Source organism: Helicoverpa armigera, chromosome 19 (genome assembly GCF_030705265.1).
Source record: "Helicoverpa armigera isolate CAAS_96S chromosome 19, ASM3070526v1, whole genome shotgun sequence".
Lineage (NCBI taxonomy): Eukaryota > Metazoa > Arthropoda > Insecta > Lepidoptera > Noctuidae > Helicoverpa > Helicoverpa armigera.
Genome location: NC_087138.1, coordinates 4747123 through 4766869, shown reverse-complemented (window position 1 = coordinate 4766869; position 19747 = coordinate 4747123). Strand labels below are relative to the sequence as shown.

Here is a 19747-nt window from a genome sequence, read left to right as displayed (position 1 = left end):
AAAATCCAATCGTAATTACCGGGAATTCTGATCGAACTCGCCATGTTTGTTTACATTAGTTGTTTTTTTAAATTTGAAGACGCATAGACAAGATGGCGACGGTGATAGAAGTTTTGCATCGAATGATCCGATTCGTTAAAATAAAGAATCGATTTAATAATTTTATATTATAATATTACTAAATTGCACTTTCCATAATCTGAAAATAAATTAGGAAAAGTAAAATGACTTAATTTATTTTGAAAAAAATGCTAGAAAATCAGTGGTAGAAAATACGTTGTAGCCGGAATAAAAAAAATCTTCGGTTTTTAGGGTTTCTGAAGACGGCAAATGAAGACTTATTTATTTCTTCGGGTGTTTTATGTGCAGGATTCCTGTAGACCTGCCAAACTTAATGGCGATTCGTTACTTCCAACTTTTTAACTGAGCGGCAAAGCTATTTGACGAGAGCCGTAGTTAGGTGTAGTTATCGCAAAATTTTATGACGATTTCATTGTTTGAAAGGGCAAATAGTTCGCTGTTCATCGAAAGCTGGTCCAAGATGGAAAGATGGCCGACGCTGACTTATTTTTAACCGACTTCCCAAAAAGCGGAGGTTCTCAATTCGACCGTTTTTTTTTGTATGTTTGTTACGCGATTACTCAGACATTTATTTATCGATTTTAATGATTCTTTTTTTGTTTGATAGCGTATACTTCCGAGGTGGTCCCGTTATCATCAGGTCAGGATCTGATAATGGAACCTTGAGAAATTGAGGGCGACTTTCGAAAGTTGCAGAAATACATAGGTTGAAATCTTATCACTCAGGTGTTTGCCTGGTAGCACTATTCAACAGTGAAGGTTTTGAGCTGATCTGATGATGGAGACCAGTGAAGTTCGAGGGAACTCGACAACTGAATATTTAAACTTTCTCGTGTTTGTGCTTATATTATTCGTATTTACGAGGCCTCTGCAACAGTGAAGGAGATGGAGACGAGAGAAGTTCGGTTGTCGAGATCCCTCGACCTTCTCTGGTCTCCATCATCAGGTCAGCTCCAAACCTTTACTGTTTCATAGTGTTATCAGACATACATCTGAGTGTCAAGTTATAACCTTATCTATGCTTACAATTTTCGAGAGTTGCCCTCGATTTCTCAAGGTTTCCATCATCAGATCCTGGACCTAATAACAAATATGGGGAATATACCCTTTCGACCAAAAACAAACATCCAAATTGAGAACCACCTCCTTTTGGGATTCGGTTAAAATATTTGGTGACTTTAAAATCAATCAATTATTATTATTGTTTCTCATCATCAAATAAGTACATTACTTTGGTAGTTACAAATTGCATTATATTTCAGAACACCAGGCTTACCCTCATCATCATCATCATCATCAGCCTATCGCAGTCCACTGCTGGACATAGGCCTCTCCAAGTGCACGCCACTGAGATCGATTGAAGTAGGCTAAATACCTCTATGAGCAGGCTTACCCTCCGCCGAAACAAAAATCTTAGAATTGTTCAGAAATAATATCTATAAGAATAAATTAAAATTCCGTAATAGGTAATAAAAATTCAATTAAAGTTAAAAATTATTACGAATGACGCAACACCAAAATAAATAATACATATAAAAACTTTCATAAAACTTAAATATCTTTTTTCTTAACAACAAAAACAAATTGAACCTATAATTTAAAATTAATAAATAAAATTGAAATAAGTTGCTATTAAAAAAAATATATAAAATTTGTATTCGATTATTTATAATAAATATCCGATTTAGGTATCGAATACACACCGATGATTGAAAAAAAAAAAAAAACTATTCCAAACTCTACTTGTCTGTGACTTTGATCTTGTAAATATTGTTCATTTTTATTGTGTATTTTATGTGCTGATTTTTTAGTTATTGAACATAAATAAGTGCACGAAATGTATTGCAATGGATTGAAAATGTTATAAATATGACGTTTGTGTTGTGTTTGAGAAAGTGATGCGATTATTTATTGGTAAGTTTTCACCAAATTTGAAATGCCTAACTTTTCGATAGACCTAAAAACACCGTAATTATTATATTTTTCTGAACTAACTGACCCCATTTGACCTTTGCACGTTGTTGTCAAATAAGTGAGCTCTAAAGTAATAGGTAAAATACTTCTAATCAGGCATTACGTACTTAGAATTCATGTGTTGAAAGTTAGTACAAATTTTTGACTTCCATGTCGCGATTCAAAATATCCCGCCGAATCAACGGTATGGTCATATGTCAAAATCTTGTCGAGCAGAGGGGTTAAACTTCCTCTAATATTTGTCGCATCCAATTTTGGTCTGCAGTCTTTTTCAAACCACTTAATATTTTCAGACAACATATTACACGACATAGTGATTGAAGTCAATAATTAGATCGGTAACAGCACTAGCAAGGGAGAAATCAACAAGGATCATAATCTACTAGATAAGATAATATTAGAAATTATGAGCAAAGCTGTTGCAATTTCACTTGCATTCTAGAGGAACTACTTTCTATTCAGTTCCAGGTCGTGATAGATCTAGTGCTTTAGTTTCGTCTAAATGTCAACAGTGGGCCCATATACTAAAAGTAACTTTACATTATGCGTGACTACATTGACGTGTATACTTATACATGATATAACGGTGCATGTACTTTTCATGACATAATCTCTAGTGTTTTGTATTGAATGATGAAATAAGTAATGTATTTTTTCCAAGGTTATGAGGTACTGTAATATTGAAAAAGTTTATATTTTTGAATGTTGCTTTTTTCAGTTTTGTCTGCTACGTTTTGAGTAAAGAATATACGTAAATCGAAAGGTTGGTTGTAGGTAAATGCAAGTAGCTAATATGATTCCATAGTTACTGGAAATAAATTAATTTTGAGTTTGATTAATCTAACATAGTTAACTGTACTTAGTAATAGTTTGAGTGTGTATATCTATAGGATTTGTGGTTTTTGTAACAATGAGGGTCTGTTTGCCATCAATTTGTAATGTATGTAACTGATTTAGATTTTAAATTAATACATACGTAGATGGACAGTCTCAATGATTCCCTGCTGATCTGAGAACGAAGAAAAAATATTGGTGAAGTATCATCTATGGTTTACAAACTAAACGAGAATTTACGAAACTATAGTTAAAAAGTTACTGCGATTTTGATTCATATTGTATGTTTGTTTAAAATGCAGTAGCAGTGTAAATTACAGTAAATATATGTATGTAAGTATATAGTCAACATTTCTGTGTGTTTTTATATTTTTTTCCATGACATGTAAGAACGCGAAGAAATCTACTCTTTGGTCAAAAAGTGTTGTCAGCAATTCAAAAAAATCTTATCGAAAACTTATCGATACTTTTCAAAGTTTCTTCGTCCAACTTTGTAACTTCAAGACTTCTAGTTGTAATTTACAGTGGTGTTTACCTCTGAACTGAAACTTGATGATACACAAAGGCAAGTAACCGATGCACGAGCGTATTTGCCACGGAAGGTTAATTAACTTTAACGGCTTGCAAAGTTAGTCTGACAAGTCGGATCGACTGAGCTGGCGGTAAAACACTTGAAGATAGGGATGTACCTATACGGTGGTGGTATCAATTTTTGTACTCGATAGTCAGTTTTGCGTGTTTAGACATAACTGCAAGTGTAGTTAGGACGAACAGAGTACCTATCTCTGAAATAAAATTAAAATAGATATTTTATGTATGGAGAAGCTATGTCTCAGAACATTGTTTGAATAAGTATATTACAGAATTTACGTGGCTTTATGTATGAAGCTATGGCGGTTTATATGAAAAACGCAGCGCTTAACATTTACTTGCCTTTATACTTTATGCAAATAACATGTGTGTAAGTCGTTTTTTTAAGGTACCTAATCAAATAATTAGGTAGGTACAGCTTCTTTTTTTTACTCGTGAATATCAGCAAAATGAAAGCTTTATTGCTAGTCGACGCTAGTTCGAGCGAAGTCGATATCATTATGTTAAATAAATTTTGAATATTTTTCGCTATGTAAACGTTAATGTTTTAAAACCTTCACAAGTCTAGACGAATTACCAATATCTACAAAAAAAAAATTATTATGATAGAGAACATTTTTCCCTGAACTACCGCATCGTATATTCTTAGGTCAGCTAAGTTTAACTTGCAAATTGGTAACTTGGGACGGCGCTAACTTAGCACTGCAAAACGCTTGTTTACAACTGAGCAGCTGCAAGTATATTTAAGTAGTTTTAATGCCTTTTTTATCATTCACGACATTAATTTATTTAGTTGATAAATATCAAAATATATCTAACTTAGTTACCTATATCTTTTTATCTAAGTAAATGTTGATATAAATACGTATTATGTGAAAATTAACTTGTGTAAGATCCTGATATGGGCATTTCTTTGACGACATATGGAGTGTATTTTGTCTGACTTGTTAATATAAAATCGCTAGTAAAATGTTCCTCTAATATGATATATCATTTACATAAAATAATCAATATCTGCAGTATGATGGCATGCAGATGTGTGGGGACATCTTCCATCGCTTTAGCAATTTTCCAAAAAAAGAGTAACAAACTCACTTTTGAATTTAAAATATTAACTCTTCAATCCAAATCATCTAAGTGCATCTTCAGACAATACAAATCAAATAAAACAGGGCCACTCAACCCTCTTAATAAGCTTTGAACCAAAACCGTCTGTGTGAGCACTAACTTGTAATAGGTACCTACTAGGTGCATTTGATTAAGTCTACATGTGGATAAGTCCGGCTGGTCGGCGTGAGGTCTGCTTACATTGGTCTTGTGGCATGGTCCCATCTACTCCACAAATTCTTTCCCAACGTGTCCAAACCCAAAAAAAATTACAATTCTGTAAAAATAATAAAATCCTAACCCCGAGCTCCAAACGACTTTAAGTACTTAAAGTACGTAATTTTGAGATTTTGCTGATGATTCACAACATTTTTTGGAGCCATGTGAAGGAATTTGAAGGTATATTTTATTTTATTTTTTTCAAAATTCAAATCAATCCGTTTTGTGGCTGTCAGGGTATGAGCGCGGACACACTACAAACTTTTAGTCGACAGACTTTTAGTTGATTTGGGCTCATGAATCTATGGGCTATGAAGATGAATGGAAGTAAGGATCAGGTATTTAGTATCAGACCAACCGTATAGGTCAGGTGTAGTCTTCAGTGTACGCACAGGCTAATGACATGTAGGGAGAAAAAATGCCCTTATGTAAGTGCCCTTATGCAAGGGTAAATATTATTGCAATGGTCTGAAATATCCCTATTGATTTACTATTTGTTTTGATTTACCTATAAGCATAAGTTACTGAAAAACTGTTTTGTTAGGTACTCAAAGGCTATTATTAGAAACCTAACTACATATGTATTAATTTTACTATGTATTTCATTTGTGGTAGAATACGCCATTAATATTATTGTTCGTAAGAGCGTTTTGCGAGATAGATCCTAGCTCAGATAAGTAAAAGATAGAGAATATTCACTCCACATTTTCAAAAACCTCCATAAAAAGTATGAAAAGAAAACTTCGAACAAACATTGTACCACAAACTTCTATTCAAAACGAGATTCAATCGAGAACCACTAGTTGTACCAACAAAACCGTATCCAAAGTCTCTTAGTTAGGAAGCTAAGTTAGCTCTTACGTAGTAACTTGTATAGTTGTAACTTAACTGTAGTAAACAAGCACCTAGTTAACACTTATTGATACTTAGCGTTGACTTGAAAACTTCGTCACTCTTTGTTATCACGGCTAAGTTTCCCAGTTTGCATTGCTCACAAAAGATATGGACTTCCATATCGCTATGATATTCTAGTTTGTTATAAAGTTTATTTACCTCTAGTAAAGACTGGCTTGGTTTTTGTGTTACGTTGTTCAGATTTTGTAAGGTCTTGGTAAAGTTTTAATCTTAAACAAGGTGAGGTTATTTATATCGCTGAATTACTGAATGGAGATTGCAGGTATGTGGTTTGGAGAAAATGTCTGCTAGACTTAATTTTCTGTGCGTTTTCAGTATGAATGAAAGGCAATGTCAACGTACCCTTATGCGGCATCTTCCAGAAAGCCTCTGCCGCCGTGGTTGGCTCCCGCGGCGGCGCGACCAGCCCGCCGACCAGCGTGGTGGCGGCGTGCGCGGGCGCCGGCGCCGGCCGCCCCCACCCCCCGTGCAGCGCCACCCCGCAGACTTCGCCCCACACCACCCGCTACCCCCCAAAACACCCCCTAACACCCCCACTACTGTCAAACCCACGAATGTCCACAATGCGCACGCGCACCCAACTTTAAAACTTATGCGGCATTGCTTCGTGACCTGCGAACAAAGAAATTCACGTTTAAAGAAATTTATTGACCCCAATCCAACATTAGACAATCGCATCATCAATTACAATCAAGGCTCGTCATTACGCTCCTTTGAAGCCTTCGTACTCCGTCTCGTTTTCACTTGCAGTTTTTTGTGGTCGAGTGAGGGAGGGCGGAGATACTAATTGGTAGATGATGCTGCTGAATTGTGTGTTAGTTGGAAAGCGCCATCTATTGTTGCATAGTACAAATAGTCGGTCGGTTCGTGAGTGCCGATAATGATCGATGTTAGATGGTAGTAATGAAGTTAGATGCGGCGATATTGTGTGCGCGCCACCCATCGAGTTCCGAACGGTAGTCCGTCCCGTACGTTTTTGTTTCATTTTATTGTTTGACTGAGATGTCGGTGATTAGACCATGTGAGATTCCTTACATAATGTGTAACGTGATTTTATTCAGAGAATTGCGATGCGATTTGTTCGTACTTGTTACGCTGATCAATTGATCGATTGATAAAAGTTTGACGTAGTAATTTATGGTTTATTGCTAAAACATTTCACAACACTTCTTTATTAGACCTGAGTAGAACTGCTATTAATATCTACGACGTTTATTATAGAAGTATAAATAGCTCTAAGTATTGGTTTGAATCTGAATATAGGTACTGCTTACAGGTTTTCAGTCAACAAAATTTTTCATGTGCGTACCAGAAAGCAGTCTCTTTGATCCACGAATTAAGGCATTTTACTTACATTCAATTTTATTAAGTAACATTTATTCGGATGAACGAAAAATTGATCTTGATTTAAGTAGGCCTACATCATAAAGAAAATAAAAATCTAAGTAAGTAGGTAAGACATGACATGAAAATTCGATAAAAATATATCTCAAGAGAATACTCGAACTCTTTATAGGCAAATCCACTATTGGTATTACATGAGTCACATCGTCACAGGTAAAGTATTGGGAGTTGGCATTTGATCTTTTCAAGCTACCGATCGAATGAATTTACTTTGATATTTTCCCCTTCGGAGGTACAATGGCCAAAAGGAGGTTGGGGTCGCCTAAATTGAACTCTTACTTTGAGCCTAGTCAAAGCAAGGGTCTAAAGTGGCACGACTAATATAAAGTCACCGAGTATTGGCGTGTGTTTGGACACTAATAGAAAGACCTCCTCTTTGATATTGGGTAGGAATAGGTGTGCCTCATAAGTTGGGTAAAGTTTCATATTTTGATTGGATTGATATAAAACAAACACCCTTTTCCCCTTCAAAAATAGTGATATCTCAAAAAAATTTCATGACGTGATTTCCGATCATAATTACCTTTGCTGTATGAACTTTTGAACATATCATTCCAAATCTGGCGAATTGAGAACCTCCTTCTTTTTTTCGAAGTCGGTTAAAAATACATCAAAACTCCCATACCGGGCTTGAACAACAAATATGATACACGTCGACCGATCGAAGGCGTTATCTCTCGCTAAGATCGGCGGTGCCTTTATACTCAATCTTTTATCTTAGCGGTGTCCAGTTACTGGTAACTCGGAAACTGTTTTAATTAGCCTAATTAGACGGCTGTGGTGTGCTAAAGAGTTTGTGATTGCTTGACTTTTGAAGGGGGAGTTATGAAAGAAGTGGGAAAGTTTGCCGGTTTTATTTTAGTTGTAAATAGCGATTTTTGGTTTGCGTGTATGTCGGTTTTAGCGAGGTTCTGATTTTTTTTCGGCGGAAAGTTATCCTTGGTCTGCAAAAGCAAGGGCACTGTGGCACGTTGAAATTGATGTAACAAAAGTGGATTCAAATCAGATTTTACAACACTTCGATAAAGTTTTTTTGCATTCAAACAAAAAAAACAAGTCATCGCCGAACTTTCCAAAAAAACTTTTCATATCAAAAATAAACTTCGAATCCGAATATTTACTTTTAAACTTTCTATCACTATTGAAACAGAATTCAGCTTAACAATAACATCTGCATAGAATCTCATTCGTAACTTTTCAGACATACAGTCTAAAAAAATTCAGTTGAAAAAAAAAAAGTATATAAACGTCGGGGAATGTTAAAAAAACACAGTTTTTTCGTTGTAAGTGGCCGTCTGGTAACGTCAAAGGAGGGTAGACTGCATGCAAAGCACTCTAAACGTGGATAAAGTCGTCGGCAACGATTTTATATTCTAGCTTAGCATGCCGCAGATAATGTCGGCATGTCGATAAGTTGTGTGTTATTCTGTGGTTGCACGAATTTGATTTTACGGTAATTGTGACGATGGGATTGTGTTCTTAGTTGTGATCGAACACATTGGGCTATCTTTATTTTTTTGTTTGTTTTGGAAATTAAAATGAAGATGAACTTTTAAGTTTTTACATAGTTTTTCCTAATACAGTTTTACCCTTTGCTTTTATCAGATAAATAATTCACTTTTATATGAAAGAGAAATTACGACTTGAAACGTCACCGGTATGCTTACCACGTCACATTTATTATTTAAATAAACGGTTTATAATGTAAAACTAAAATAAACTGATCTTTTCCTAACTAAAGAGTCTTCCTATTTACACTTACAAATACCCATAAAACCCTACATTTCCAGGAAAAAAAATCCATTTAAGATCAGCTCAGTTGCTAGGTTACTTTAAAGATCCGATGGCTAGGCACACCTCATTAGGTTTAGCTTTGATTTAGCCGCGATGGCCCAGGTGCTACTAATGCCTTATACTTTACTCAAACGAACACATTTCTAATCGTATTTAACTTTTTTCTGGGATTACAATTTGTAAATTCGAAAGCAAATGTGAGGGAAAATAGATTAGTTCGTGGTTTGGAAAATGTTTGAGAAACATTCTTAATTTCTTTATGTAAAAAAGAATTTAAAAATACTTTTAGGTGCGTATGTAGAAGTTGAGTACAACCTCTTTTACATTCTGTCAAAGATGGCATCGGATGTCAAATTAAAAAAAAGTGTCTGTCAAAAAAATTGACGTATTCATCACAAGTTTGACAAATGACATTTTCTTTCCCAAAAGCTATTGAAGTATATAAAAAAATACAACTAGTGACGTATCAAAGCGACCACTCAGCCACGCACGTGCGTTGAGCCTTACAAAATTCGCGTACAAAACATATACCATTTCGTGGAGTGCTCTTACTGACTTAACTTGCAACGTCAAAGCAAGACTCTTCCTTTTCACTACATTTTAAAAATAAAGCAGCCTTTCTGTATACGTACATAATTAACATTGATGTGGTTCTGCAAAGTTTTTACTGTAAAACGCAATGCCTAATGCGTTCTTTGAGTTTTCGAGTGTCATCGTACTCGCATCGCGTTTTTTTTTCTGTTTTTTGTTTTTGTTGTTTTTTTTTTTCAAATGACGAAGCTAAGGCTTGTAATTAAAGTCTGTATGTTGTAGATTTCTTGAATTCTTATATGTTGCGTTATAATTTTGGGATTACATTTTTTCGTTGGGTGCACAGTGGGCCAATTTGTGCAAATGTGTAGTCATAATTTGGTTGAAAATTGCAAAAGTATATTTGCTTTATATTTTCATAGATATAGTGTGGATGTTGAATAATGTTGTTTTCAATAACTATGCTTTTGTACTGCAGGCTACCGAATGCCGGCAAAGGTGCCGTGGTGTCTATAGGGCTCTCAGAATAGAAATAAATTACAATCTCTCGGTGCATTGCGCCGTATGGACGGTCAGCAACGCACTCCCGCCGATTTGTTACATTGATTTCTAACTGACAGGTACAGACAGGATATAAATTAAGTTATTCAGAAAACAATTATTTGGTAGAGCCATTTACTCCATGTTTTAACTCGGTAGTTTGATTATATAGTTACTGTGAATTCGCTATCGAGTTTTAATCGAATATCCGTGTTTCTTTGCAACTGAGAGATATTTTATTGATGATTTATCATTTAATTTGATAAATCGTGAATGTGTTTTTAAGCTTAATACTTCTACGGTGGTTCTGGCACATATTTTGTGTGCTCTATTGAGCGTCGTCTTTCATAAAGGTAAAGGAAGACTTACCAAGATAATTTCCCCTTATCGCGTGTTAATTTATTTCGTTTAAACTACTTTAATTTCATCATTAAAACATTATACGTATTATTTTAATTTCATTTGCTATCGTTACCGCTTGATTCGATAACCACACAACAGTAGGTTACCACGTATCGTCGGCACGATAAATCAATCGTACCATTGTGACGAACAGAATAAGGCATTCTCACCTACACAGTGGGTCAAAAAAACTGACTCACCGACAAAAATAATACAAATAAAAACATCAGCTGTAAAGATATCTTGTGAGGCTTTCAAAGTGATTTGTGAGCTAATTTTTATTTTATAATATACTCTTGATGAGTGTAAGTTACGTTTGATAGAAGTTTTGGAGTTAGTATCAAGCGGTATTATAAAATAGTTAGTGGTTCATATTCTTGCAGTTATACTTGTAGTTTTAATATAGGTAATCTGACAGAATTATTTGTTGAACGTTCTTTAAGGCTTTGCTAAGTTTTAAAGAAGCTTAGATTACCAATGTAACGCAAAGAACTTCCTTTAAAAAATTATCATGTGAATTTTTTGAAACTCTAGGGCCGTGGGGTCCGAGCGCCCACCTTCTTGCCAGGGATATCTCCCAGCGCCTGGTTGACACTTCCCGGGACCCAAAGGCTGGCTTTTATTTCGCACAGAGGTTGAGCATTGCCATCCAACGTGGCAATGCTGCCAGTCTTTTGGGTACATTACCCAGTGACAGCGATGAGGAGCAATTTTTTGATGCCCTATATTAGTTTTAAGTTGTATATATATATAAGTTTATTTTATTTTCAATTAATGTAAATATTTTGTGAATAAATAATCTCAGGAGATGATTTATAGCTAAACTTTTAGGAATTTTAAAGAGTAAATGTCTAAATCAATATGCACTTTCAAATTGCAATAAAGTTTCTTAAAAAACACAACTCTCATAAACAAGATCTGACCATAACATTAAAACCGGACATGTATAAAATTACGAAGCCAATATACCAGCATATTTAGCACAGGTGGACGCATATTTAATCATCATTTTATTAACGAAACTCTCTTTAAAATGTCATCGTTGAATTCAAACGGACATTATGTCCTTAAAACAAATAAAAGAGATATAAGGGAGATACATCAAAAGCTTTTTACTGTAAAAAAGGCTTTATCTTAATCCTTATTAAGTCTCATCATGAAAGGGATGCTATTGAGACGAAGGAGGTGTTATTTTGAGCCTCTCAAGATTATTTTTTTTATATTTATTTTTTGCCTAATAAGAATTAGAAATCGTAACACTGGGAGTCGGCTGTATTAAAGAGATTATTAAACATTACAGCTTAGGTTTATTAATATTGTTTAGGCTTTTGCTTTTATTTTTTTAGTTAGTTAGTTTCTTTGTTTCAGAAAATTACTTTTTAAGGCTTATTTTGTTGGAAAATTTAATAATAAAATACAAGTAACTAAGTGATCATTTCATGTGATTTTTTTTTTTTAGAAAAGGGGCCTTCGAATCGATTACCGAACTTAAGATGTCAAAGGTACATTAACAAACTCGAAAATTGCATTTAGCACCGTGTAATGACAGCATGTGAGAATTCTTTGCGAAACTATCAATGGTTATGTCTCTCTTTGTTAAAAATATGTCATTAATACATGGAAAAAAATTGTCAAAGTACAGCGCGACACCCTACGGAGTTATTATATAATAGGGATGTCAACACTCGAAACGATGGCTTTTCAAGTATAAATAATAGTAGCAGTAACATTTGAATAGCTACTCTTGCAATACTCACTTTGTCGGCACGCTTGAATTGATTTACAAGTTGCGATTTATTGATTTTTCTGTTATATCGTCGAGCCGTGTGTGTATGAAGATTTTTTTGGGAGTATCGGTAAATATTTTTATGACTTTGGTAAAATACAAGTTTTTTTGTGCCAGTGACATGTAACGCCCATGTTTCTTAAATTAATAAAACAGTACCTAAATATTTTTTAGTTCTTACAATAACGCAAAAAAAAACTAACTTAAAGAATTTTAGATTGAGTTTTAATTTTTACCTTAATTTAAATATCTTCCCAAATTAATAACTTCTTAATACGATTCCAAATTTCCCAAAATTTTAAACTTAGTCTATCTCACTTTAAAAATATTTCAACCAAAAGAAGGAACATCTTTATCAAAACTAGCCGGTCCCACGTCACTGTCACCCATTGTAACCCAAGTATCGGTTACCGCAGAAATTATTCGCTCTCACAATGCCCCATCTCTATTTAACGAAATTATCAATTTGGACTCACTACTTACAGAGTACTATTTACACAATAGAGTACGAGTATTTCAGTAACACGGCAACTTCAAACATGTTACTGGCACTTTTAGATTTTACTTTTGAATTTCGAATTTGTTTGCCTTTTCTTGAATTTTTTTTTCTTTAATGGCTGCCATTTTTGTGTCAAGTGTAATATGAATTTAAAATATGTAAAATTATTTAAAATTTTGAAAAAAGATGCATAAAATAAATAAGTTATAAGTTCAGGCAGCCGAACCAGTTATAATTTTCGATGTTCATAAATATTTATAAAAGTATTACAGTTTCCAAGGTGAATTTTCTCTATCAAGTTTTTCAGAGTTTTTCGGCCGTAGTTTGCAAATATTACCTAAATTAATTTTATACTGTAAGATTTTTTACAAACTGCCAAATAATTAATCTTTTAAATAGTAGGCCAAAACTATCATGTTTCTATAAAAACTAACAATAGGACCAAATGTTTACTATTACAAATTATCCCTACAATGAATTTGAGTTTAAATGATTCTATTACATTAGAAAAAGTCGGTGAGAAAGGCCAAACAAAAATATCAGATTACATGGGGAAGCTTGGCATCTATGGGATACAGGTAGATTAATTCATTTTTAGATAAAAAAGGCAAAGATACAATTTTTATTTGAGGTCTGCATTTTTTTTAAGTTAATGTAAATTAAAAATTTTAACTTCTGAGGTTTTGATAAATTATAATAAAAAGACAGTTTAAAAATAAGTAATATTTTAACCATGTCATTGTATATGCTTGTTCTGTGAATATTTTTTTTACCGTTTAATAATTTAGATAGGTACTAACGCAGCAGAAGATGGCAAGGTCCTTTTACATTATTTTATCATCTCTGTCATATTATTTACACTTAAAATAATTAATATTCTTGATACAAAGATACTTTAACTTGAGATGGTATTATTAGACATTTGTAATATTTTGGTAAAATGAAAATATAGACACAGAAAGTGGGCCTACTTGTAGTTAATATTGAGCAAATATTTGCAGCAAAGATAGATGATAAACTATGAAGTTTGAACAACATTATTTAATATATTTTCTATATGCTTAAATTAAATGCAGAGTATGTAAACTTCAACCGATAAATCATCAGCATAGTTCAAATGTTCAAAAGAGTCTTCCGGACGGAAAAGCCTCTATAGAAAATAACAAGTCAGTGACTGGTCACCGGCAGAGATAAACTTTCAGAAGAGGTTGTAATATAGAGGTTACGATTGTACCAACAATTGGCCTAGGCTTATAATTACATGATCACCTACCTAAATCAGGAATCAGCCTCACAGTAGCATCAATGAACTCACTCAAAAGTCCGCAACACAAAATTCACTGAAAACTAAAAAAAACTACACAGTCCTTGATACGGATGCGACGACGCGTGATCTTATAACCGGAATTCTTTAATTTGACAAGTTTCTAAACGCACCCGATGGCCAGTGTAGCGCGTAATCATCGAATACCCTAAGTATTGAGTGAGAGCACGCTCGGAGGCTGCGAACCGTTCACGATGTCACGGCTCGCTTGCGACTGGCCAAGCCATCTGATTCCAAGTCAGCCGTGTGAGCATCGCAAGGGGCGGGGCCTACAGGGGACGAGTTGTGCCGACTTGTTCGCGCTCACCCTAGGGTGGGTGACGCACACTAGCGCGCGCGCACACACGCGCACTCTCGTGTCTACCAACGCCCACATCCACGGCCGCGGCAGTCGCTCCGAGCTTGCTGTATAACACCGTCCTTAGCTTTTCCCGCTTATTGTTCTTCTATATAGTTATAATATAATTGTGGTTCAGCAAGTGATCACGTGCTAGTATGCCAAAATTCATTTTGGAGTCAAATGGATGCAGTTTTGTTTTCTAGTGATTTTCAGTTTTTGTTGTTGAAGAAAGTTTTGGGAAAACTTTGTTGTGGGTGTTTGGTGCCATTGCCTCTAACATAAATAATAAAGGCTCTGGTAATTTTCTTCATATATCAATCAGTGCATTTGACGCAACTTTTTGGAGAAGCAAACTTAAAGTTCTATGTCAAATCTTTATCTTGAGACTCCCGAAACTTTTTGACAATCAAACCTGCTAACCATTTCGTACCCATTGTAACTGAGACGTTACGATCGTAAAGTGCGATAAAATATTTTACTACCCTCCTGCCATCACCCACAACTTTATGTTCACGACCTATTATAATGGGGAGCGTAAAAAGTCCGCTGGCTAAGCTCAAAGGGGTACTAAAATAGAACCTAGTTTCTAAAAGAGGTTGTAGTAAAACGTTATGTCATATTTCATTGTTTATGTACGAATGTATTTATAGCCAAAGTTCGGTTTAAAGTTATATTCTGTTACAAAGTCAGGTAACATCTTCTATAGAAAAAGCTAAGAAGATACACAGTCACATAGACACAGTCCACTATAATGCTTCACATTTGGGTAAAATGTGCCAGAATAATGAACATTTCATACTCAAAAACCCATTTCTTAATTTTGGCACACTGTTACAGTTCCCTTAGGTCTGCAATCTTCACAATACCTAGTACTTACTGTAAATACAACAACACACAAAATTGAAGATATACCTACAAAGCCATCAGAACTGAAAAACATTTTTTTTACAGTTCTATTTCATGAAATATGTACGGCCTGCCTGTTCAATAGATAAATAGATACCCAGGTACTGGTAACAGGCTCATGACCTACAGTCACAAAACTTTAAAAAGAGTTTACAATCAACACAGTTACTTATCACTCCAGCATACATCCCATTCAACCCTACGAAAATCTAAAAATAGTTCCCATTACAACCAAATTGCCACCAAAACAAACGACGTAAGTAGTCTCACGCAATTAATTGACAAGGCGACTGTCATAACGCAAAACGTGGTAACTCGCAAAATCAACAAAACGGTTTCACACGCCGCCGCCGACTCACAATGGACACGCGGCAATCGTCACGCCATCGGCACAAGAATGACTTAGCCCTAATTTATATCAGCCTAATTTCACGGCTGCTCATACTTATTGTGAGATTTCGCGATACCATGTCATGGTATTCGACACGGCTGGTTACTGATTGAGCCGTCACTTTTTTTTTTCACTTACCACGTTTTTAAGGTCAGCTATCAGCCTTCGTGTTTTTGTATCGAACTGTACCTTTTTGACAGTATGTTTGCCAAATCTTCAACGTATGCTCCAGTTGGGAAGTTGGGACCAAATTAAAAATTTTGTTCCACTCATATTAATTCAAGCATTAAAATCGTTGTGTTCGACAATAGAAGTCGCGGCCGAGTGTTTGTCTAAGAAAGTGTTTGTCTAAGAACAATGTGGGGTACCGCAGCGGGATATCTAGATACGTGGGGCTAAACATTTTCTTTAAATTTTTTTTTATTTGCACTCATACCTTGCGTGAATAGAGTCGGATCCTTAATTTACGCATCGATAGACTTATTTTGTAGTTTCGCATTTGTAAGGGATTGTTCTTAGGGCGCGTTTTGTAACATTGCGTTTGTAAGGCGATAGAACCTTTGTGCGAAATAACGACCACGGGACGTATAAAGGAGTTCAAGGACTTTAATGTCGTGTTACTCATAATATAAACAACAGATTCGATTGTATATCAATATCATTGAATATCAGTAGTTCATTAGTTAATTAATTTGTTGAAAAAATCCCAAAATAAATCTCTGACGACACGTGAGCTACTTTCCCAAATGAACGCAAAAAAAATGCTACGCCCACTATCTTTATTTACCCAACCAGGCCCCTAAAACTAATATCTCGTTCGCAAATGATGTATATTGGCAAAAACTCATAAATCAGGCGGCTAGGCCGATCGTCGGCAGCTGCAGCACCTTACACGCATCGGTGGCGACTCACAACATCCCGTGCTCGGCTTAAGTAACGAATGCTTTGTGCATGCCGATAGATTCGGAGGAGGTATCAAGACAGGAGATGTAGCGGAGCAGAGGATTATTGGTATTGGTAATAAAGTGGTTAGTATTTTTGGGGTCAAAGTACTGTTTAATGTTACTGTTAATTCCTGGCACTCACATATAAAATGGGGACACAGCTAATGGTACAGCTAATGCTTGAAGGCATTTCAAGCATTTGGGATGAATTTACTCTTATGTCTAATCTTTGTCCCATTCATCAGAATCAAATTGATTGTGACAGAACGATGTTTTCATCATATTTAGCATTAAATGATTATTGAGAAGAGTTGCTAAGGGCATTACTAGTTGTGTTACAGCTTAATAAGCCCCTTGCAGTATTAAATAGACCACTTTTCATCCAATTTCACTCACAGAAAATACCATTAGAACTTTTTAACAAATCGCTATCTTCTATGACTTATACCACAATATAATGTTAAAAAAGGACGAGAATCCTTTTCACCGATAGGTTACAGATTAGACGGGGGATGCAGTCAATTTGACGCGCGGTGTCTTCCGCAAAACCGCGCGGTTTTTTTGCGGTTCTTTACTTATGTCGCTTTTTGACGCGATCTAAAGGGTTATTGGGTTTTAATGTCTATTGGTAGAGTTCTATATGTATTGTATCAGATTAATTGATTTTTTTATCTACCTTTATGTAGTGAGTAGGTAATAGAGAAGCAATGAAGGAAGCGTAAAGTCAAAAGTTTAGGATTTCGCAAAGGAGAGGTATGGAGGAAAGAAGAAGATATTTCAGCTTATTTTATCTAGTAAAGTAACTTTAATATCATTAGCCTACTGTTTAAACTTAACTACTGAGAAATCAGAAACATTACCTATAGTATAACATATTATGTTCTTCAAATCTACAGGTACTGACTACTGATATTATAGAGAGATAAAATTCGTGTGTTTTTGACATAGTGCAGGATAATCTCTGGTTCAACAGAACCTATTTTTGAAATTCTTACCATTAGAATGTTTAATTATTTGTACATTTTATAGACCTAAGTGCAGTACACACATATGTCCTTACACACACAAGAATCAAGGAAACAAAACACAGCCTTTTTCGAAAACAACTCCAAACATTATTCCGTCTTCAAAAACATAACTAAGACGAACCCTAATGTACCAGGGCTACATAACCAAAAAACAATGGTATTTGCTAATGATATGGACCCTTCAAGAAGTAAATGAGGCTCTGCATTCATAGCCACGTTGTATCCGTGATAATTACTAGGGGAATATCATTTAAATTGACTCAACCATTTTTATGAATATCATTAATAAACGGTTTTTTTGGTTGTTTGTGTTTTTTGGTGAGAAGTCACACGGTTTGGGTTATATTTTAAGGATAACGTTTTAACTACTTAGTTAAAGTTTTAAGTAAGAAGGTACAATCATGTAAGAAATCATTTCTACTTTTTTAACAAATTTTTTTTTCAAGAATATGTTGATTTTTATTGAGATTGTCTTATTTATTCACAAGAATAACTCTGAAACAAAAAAGTATGTCATAAGTTAGTCTATAGACATCTTATTTCATTTCAAAATGGCACCATAAAAACTTTAAATAAAATACATCAAAGATAAAAACAGCCATGCACTTCACAGATATTTTTTGAAAATAAAAAATACCATCATACATATTGTAAAAGTTAAAAGGGCATTCCATTTTCAAAATGCGGAGTTATAAATGTGCGTATGGCGAGCTTTCCCCTTCTGTGAAAACGCACACAGTTACACAAATTTTCTAACGCACACAAACACACCTTGAGTCAGTACTCTCATTTCTCAGTAGGTATTTGCAAAGTTATTGTAAGCCATTATCGTGCCTTCTATTCATAACATTTCAAACGTTTTTCTTATTCCATTCCATATTCAAAACTTTATACTTTTACAACTTCGAATAAAGAACTGCAAGCGGCGAATTTAAAATTATAGCTTATGTTTTCCGTAAGTTGGTTCATGTTAAGCGTCGAATACATAATTTCAAGTTAATCCACTCCTTACCTCTTGCAAAAAACGAAATACATAAATAAATCGAACAGTAACCGATACTAAAACAACACGATGCATCATATTTCCCCCGCCGCGGTATAAACACACGCACGTGTTTTGTCCTTGTCTCTCTCGTAGTTTTCCCGTATGCGTCTGTTTCGTTCGGCGGGGGGCGGGCTCAACTCTGCGATTGGTGGAGGGGAGAGATAGTCGCCGGCCGTCGGCAACCTCCCGTCGGCGTTTTCCCGACGCAACGCGTTCGAAAATCGAATTTTGCGGCCGTGTACAGGAATTTTTCTTTTAAATGTGGATGTTTCTGGATTGTTTTATAGTGCCAGTGTTAAAAAAGTATGATTATTTTTTTATTTACACTTGGTAATTATGTGTGTTTTGTGTTAAAATAAAATTATTTTAGTTTATTAATGATGTTTATTATATAAAAAAATAATTTAGTGTATTCTGATAAATAAATCACGGGATTTTATATTTTAGTAAAATAACAAAAACCAAAATCGACAAAAACACGCAATAAAATAGTTTAACACACAATTGATCCAAAACTTTATTGTATTTTTTAGATGCTGACCTCTTATTGTAGGTATTCTTGTGAATTTCAGCGGTCCTAGGAATATTGTACGGAGTTCCTTGAACTAGATACTACAGTACAAATTGTTACTTATCAGTTTTAGAAAACAATAAGTTGTAATACTATTGAAAAATTCCTTCACTATGTTTTTGTTATGGAAAATACACTGAAAGTGTGTATTTACATTTTCAAGATGAAACTTCAATTTAGAAAGGATAATATTTGTGATAGAGCAATTGTGTATCTGACGTCATATAAGCATTCATTTTGTATGTCACAAGATAAACCCAGAAAAATATAAAGCCAGTGTTTTACATGGATGGCCTATATGACCTACTCAGTTACCCGGATAACCTGATGTTTCTGATGTTCCTGATGTTTTTGAATTTCTGACTTCTGAATAACAGTACCTACCTAACGACTGCCAACGATATTAAAATCATAGCGACACATTTTACAAATTTAGTAGGTAATTAGGCTGGTTTAAGGTAAGTGTCTATGGGCCATTGTCGCCTTTTAACTAATAATAAAAATGTATGTAGGTAATGTAA

At 34.8% G+C, this 19747-nt stretch overlaps 2 protein-coding genes across 12 annotated transcripts in view; one reads left to right on the top strand and one right to left on the bottom strand.

Moving 5' to 3' along the window:
* Positions 1-14247, bottom strand: part of LOC110372990 (paired box protein Pax-6) — a 61414-nt gene extending 47167 nt beyond the window's left edge. For 3 of the 7 annotated variants that reach the window (XM_021330055.3, XM_049841335.2, XM_021330057.3), the window contains exons 1-2: positions 6064-6185; positions 3032-3064 (exon numbers count right to left, since the gene is read on the bottom strand). In XM_021330055.3, coding sequence (XP_021185730.1) covers positions 3032-3064; positions 6064-6076 — 46 coding nt within the window. In that variant the 5' untranslated portion in view covers positions 6077-6185. Of the gene's footprint in view, positions 1-3031; positions 3065-6063; positions 6334-13950 lie in introns of those variants that run through there. The other 4 variants (XM_021330059.3, XM_021330056.3, XM_049841336.2 and 1 more) reach the window with 3 other exon arrangements.
* LOC110372955 (E3 ubiquitin-protein ligase goliath) overlaps positions 1-19747 on the top strand; it is a 470889-nt gene that overhangs the window by 99524 nt on the left and 351618 nt on the right. The gene's annotated exons all lie outside the window — the stretch shown is intronic.